This window comes from Lissotriton vulgaris, chromosome 12, assembly GCF_964263255.1.
Source record: "Lissotriton vulgaris chromosome 12, aLisVul1.2, whole genome shotgun sequence".
NCBI classification, from domain to species: Eukaryota; Metazoa; Chordata; class Amphibia; order Caudata; family Salamandridae; genus Lissotriton; species Lissotriton vulgaris.
Window position 1 is genome coordinate 58,560,381 of NC_141700.1, and position 4,535 is coordinate 58,564,915.

The 4,535-nt window shown below is 55.6% G+C and overlaps 1 protein-coding gene across 1 annotated transcript; it reads right to left on the reverse strand.

Moving 5' to 3' along the window:
- Positions 1-207: 207 nt before the first annotated feature.
- On the reverse strand, positions 208-3,009 carry LOC147673274 (relaxin-3 receptor 1-like). Its single transcript, XM_086946337.1, has one exon. It carries the CDS (start codon positions 2,661-2,663, stop codon positions 1,521-1,523), a length of 1,143 nt encoding a protein of 380 aa, XP_086802463.1. The 5' UTR covers positions 2,664-3,009; the 3' UTR covers positions 208-1,520.
- Positions 3,010-4,535: the final 1,526 nt, after the last annotated feature.

Genomic DNA, 4,535 nt, shown 5'->3' on the forward strand with positions numbered 1-4,535 from the left:
GGAGCTCTCCTTGTGCTGAATGCTTTTCTGGACCCCTCTTGTGCTGAATGCTTTTCTGGAGCTCTCCCAGTGTTGCATGGATTGATGGAGCTTTCTGGTGCTGAATGCTTTTCTGGAGCTCTCTTGGTGCTGCATGGTTTGACGGAGCGCTCTTGTGTCGAATGCTTTTCTGGAGCTCTCTTGGTGTTGCATGGTTTGATGGAGCTTACTGGTGCTGAATGCTTTTTTTTGTCTGGATCTCCTGTGGTGCTGAATGCTTTTCTGGAGCTCTCTTGCTGATGCTTGGTTTGACGGAGCTCTCTTGTGTTGAATGCTTTGCTGGAGCTTTCTTTGCTGCTGCTTGGTTTGATGGAGCTCCCTGGTGCTGAATGCTTTTTGAGAGCTCTGTGTGGTTCCGCCGCGTTTAACTGGAGCTCTCCGGACAACTTTTCTGGATCTGCCTTGGTGCTGCTTGGTTTGCTGTAGCTCTCTGGTGCTGAATGTTTTTATCGAGCTCTTCGTGGCGGTACAGGCTTTCACATGAGCTCTGCACGGTGCAAATGTGTTTTGAGGACTTTCTGTCATGAGATGAATATTCTTGTTACCTCTGTAGTAATGTCCGGGTTTTTCTGGAGTTCTCTGTGGCAATGAACTGTGTAGACGGAGCTCTCATGTTGCAGAATGATGTCTCCTGAACGTTGTGTCGAACTATAAAGGGCTACAAACTGTCTGGATTGAACTCTCCATGTATACAAAAGGTATTTTTGTCTGGAGCACTCCTTTGTTCTGAATATCTTTTGCTGGAGCTCTCCTTGGTGCTCAAATGTATCTTTTTTAGCATTGTTTGATGGTTTCAAGGGACTGAATGGTTTTCTGGAGCACTGAAAGCTTTGCTAGAAATTAATCTGGTTGTGATTGTTTTTTCCTGGCGCACCACAGGCTGTTGAAGCTGTCCCGGAGATGTGCGCCCCCTGAAAGTTTGCTTCAACTTTTTAGGAGGCCTGTTGCATGCTTTTAATGCTTTTTTTTAGAGCCCTGCATGAAATGAATGTGCCTTTTTTCTAGAGCTCGCCATGGCCATAAATGGTGTTGCTAGAGCTGTCATTGAGGCTGGAGGCTTTTTACTGCACCCTATGTTGGTCCTATACTGTTTACAAACTCCTGAAGGTGATGAAGCAATTAACTTAAGCACTTCATGGTTCTGAAAGCAGCTGCTGGACGATTCCAGAATTGCTGACAATAGTTTCTGGAGCGCTCCAGATTCCCTTAATTTGTTTGCTATAGTGCTTCATTCTGGAGCGCTGGTGGAGCGCCCCACGATGCTGAGTGGGCTGCCTGATGTGTTGATGTTTTTGCTGAAATTCACTCCAAACATTTGATGGATCCATCTAGGGTTCTGGACCTCCCTAAGGTCTCTGGATTCCACTCTGCTGCATTCTTCACTTTGTCTCTGTCTCCTCCTCCGCTGGTCCACCACATCCTCGACAGTAGGCGTGAGGAAGTCAACCGGACTCTGGTTCCAACCCTGGTGCGGCTCTACCTCACCCACAGCAGGTGGGTTGCGTTTGGAGCTTCTCCAGTGGGATGACCACCAGCACCTGCCCCTTCCTCCGCGCCTTCATGGAGTGGCCCTTGACAAAGGCCGGCGTGGCCCTCAGCAGAAGGTCCTTGAGGGCATCTCGGAACTCCTTCCGAATCAAGCAGTACAGCACCGGGTTCAGGCAGCTGTTGGTGTGGGCCAGGCACACAGTCACAGGGAAGACGTAGGCTTGCACGGTGTAGAAGGCCTCGGTGAAGGGCACCACGTTGAATTTGATGAAGATGCTCCAGGTGGTCAGGGCTTGGTTGGGCAACCAGCAGATGAAGAAGGAGAGGACCACCACTGTGACAGATTTGGTGACTTTAGACCGCCGCTTGGGGTTGCTGTTGCACATCTTGAGTCTGCTGAGGAACTTGAGGAGAAGGAGGTAGCATGCTGAGATGATGACCAGTGGGATGAGGAACCCCAACAACACCTTCTGGATCTGGTACAACCCCAGCAGGAACTGAGGGTCCATGTTCTTCACCTCCGGAAACTTGACCAAGCAGAGCTCCTCATCCGAGATGACCTCGGTGGTGGAGAAGATGGCATGGGGCAGGGTGACCAGGATGGAGAAGGCCCAGATGAGGAGACTGGCCACCTTGGCCAAGCGCCTGGAGGAGAACTCGTTGACCCGCAGGGGCAGCGCCACCGAGCAGTACCTGGCCACGGCCATGGCCGTGAGGAAGAAGACGCTGGCGTACATGTTCATGGTGGACACCGAGGAGACGAGCTTGCACATAGCCCAGCCGAAGGGCCAGCTAAAGTCCATGGCCGTGTCCGCTGCCCAGAAGGGCAGGGTGAGCACAAACTGGAAGTCGGTGACGGCCAAGTTCAGCACGAAGAAGGTGACAGTGGACATCTTCCGCCGGTGCCTGGAATAGAGCAGGAAGAGGACCAGCAGGTTGCCCACCACACCCAGGGCGCAGACCACCGAGTACACCACGGCGATGAAGATTCGCGTGGCCTTGGAGGCATCGACGTAGAGCTCCACGTCCTCTGAGGTCAGCGACGTGATGCTGTCCAGTAGGGACTGGTTGGTGCCGTTCCTGTCCCTTTCAAGGTAGACTTTGTCCTCAATCCCACAGCAGCCAATCACTGACATGTTGAGGCGTTTGTCTCCTCTGCCTCACTCAGGCAGCGGCAGGGTTCACAGGTGTCTGTCATCTACCTCCAGCCTCAATGGAGTGCGGTCAGCCATGGAGGGGGTAGACTGCGCCTCGCGTGCTGCTTCAGCCTGTATTGAATGTCCCAGCCTGGAGGTGGGAGGCATTGCCATTCAGCCTGGGGTCCTCACCTAGCCTCTGGCCCTAGTCCTGGAAGTAGGAAGTATTTTCGTGCTGCCCGGTGTCCTCGGGATCCAGCCTCTGTTGGCTGCTCTGAGGTCTGGAGGTAGGAGGTAGGTACCGTGTTACCTGCTGCCACTCATGAGCGCCGCCTTTGGGAGTGTTCAGCCCTGGAGGTAGGGTATTTCCGCTTTGTTGAGTCGAGGGTCTTCTACCTCCGGCCTCTGAGGGAATCTTTCAATGTTGGAGGTAGGAGGCATCTCAGATTTGCCCTCGTGTCTTCTACCTCCAGCCTCGAGTGGAAGTGTTCAGCCTCGGAGGTAGGGGGTGTCTGAGACGCTGCCTTGCACCCCCAGCCTCTGCCGGATGTTTTACGCTCTGCTGTTAGAGTCTGCTAATCCTTCGAGGGGGTAGGATGCAGCTGCGAGGCTTCGTCCAGCCCGTAGGATGTGTCTGGGAGGCTGCTGGGCTCTTCTAGGCGCTATGTGATCTTCTCAGCCTTGGAGGTAGATGCTTCTGCCTCTGCCTGGGGCGCTCCACCTGATGCATCTCTTGTGCCCGCTCCGGACCTCTACCTCCAGCGTCTGCTGCGGGTCTGGAGGTATGACGTGCCCGCCAAGCTGCACGGGGTCCTGGGCCCCCACCCTCAGCCCCGGGGGTGGGATGCTGGAGCCGCGCTGCCTCGGTTCTTCGCCCTCCAAACTCCGACGGAAGTTCTCAGCCCCGGAGATAGGGTGCTTCAGGCGGGTTTCCTCTACCTCCAGCCCCCGTCGGATGTTCTCACCCCCGGAGCCAGCAGGATAGATGACACAAATGAAGCGCCGCGGAGCCTCTGCAGGAGGCGCTAGCTGCTGCCGGAGCCGCAGCCGCCTCTGGTCGGTGCCTCCCGAAACCGGGCCTTTTAAAGCCTCCGCCCCACGCAGGAGGCGCGGCGGACCCGCGGCAGGCTTCCCCGTTAACCCTTCCCTCCCCGGGAGGAGTGGGCGGGCCGTCCCGAGGGAGGGGGTGAGACAGGGAGGGGGGTGAAGGGTGCAGGGCAGAGGAGCAAGGATCGGAAGCGCGCCCCCCACTGTCAGTCACACTCACACGTCACACCCCATCCCGCCCAGACAAGGGGGGCTGTGGAGTGATTGAATATGATAATAAGGGACCTCGGGGCAAGGGGGTCTGTGGAGTGAGTATGATAATGTGTCTCACACCCCCCATTAAAGGGTCTGGAGTGTGAGCCCAGTGATGGGAGCCGGCACGGTAGTCCGTGTAGTGATTATGGTAATTAGAGACATTCGTGCAAGGGGTCTGTAGCGTGTGTAGGATAGTGAGAGACACACCCCCCAAGAGAGGGTCTGTAGAATGTGTGATATAATGAGAGACTCCGCTCCCCTGGTCAAGGTTGTCTGTGCGTGACGATGATGAGACACCCACCACCGAGCATGGGGGGGGGGGGTCTGTAGTGTGAGTACAGTAATGAGCGACCTCTGCGCACGGGGGTCTGTGTTGCCACTGACACGTGGAGGGGGTTTGAAGACTGCGTGTGATGACATGAGACATCTTTCTGGCAGGACGGTCTGTGTGTGAACGTCTGTTTCTAGGCGCACCTGTCACTTCAGGGAGCTGTCAAGAGCTGCCGACTTGGGAGCTGGGGCACCGGGTTCGAGTCTCGGCGTCGGCTCAGCATCCTGTGATTCTGGGCA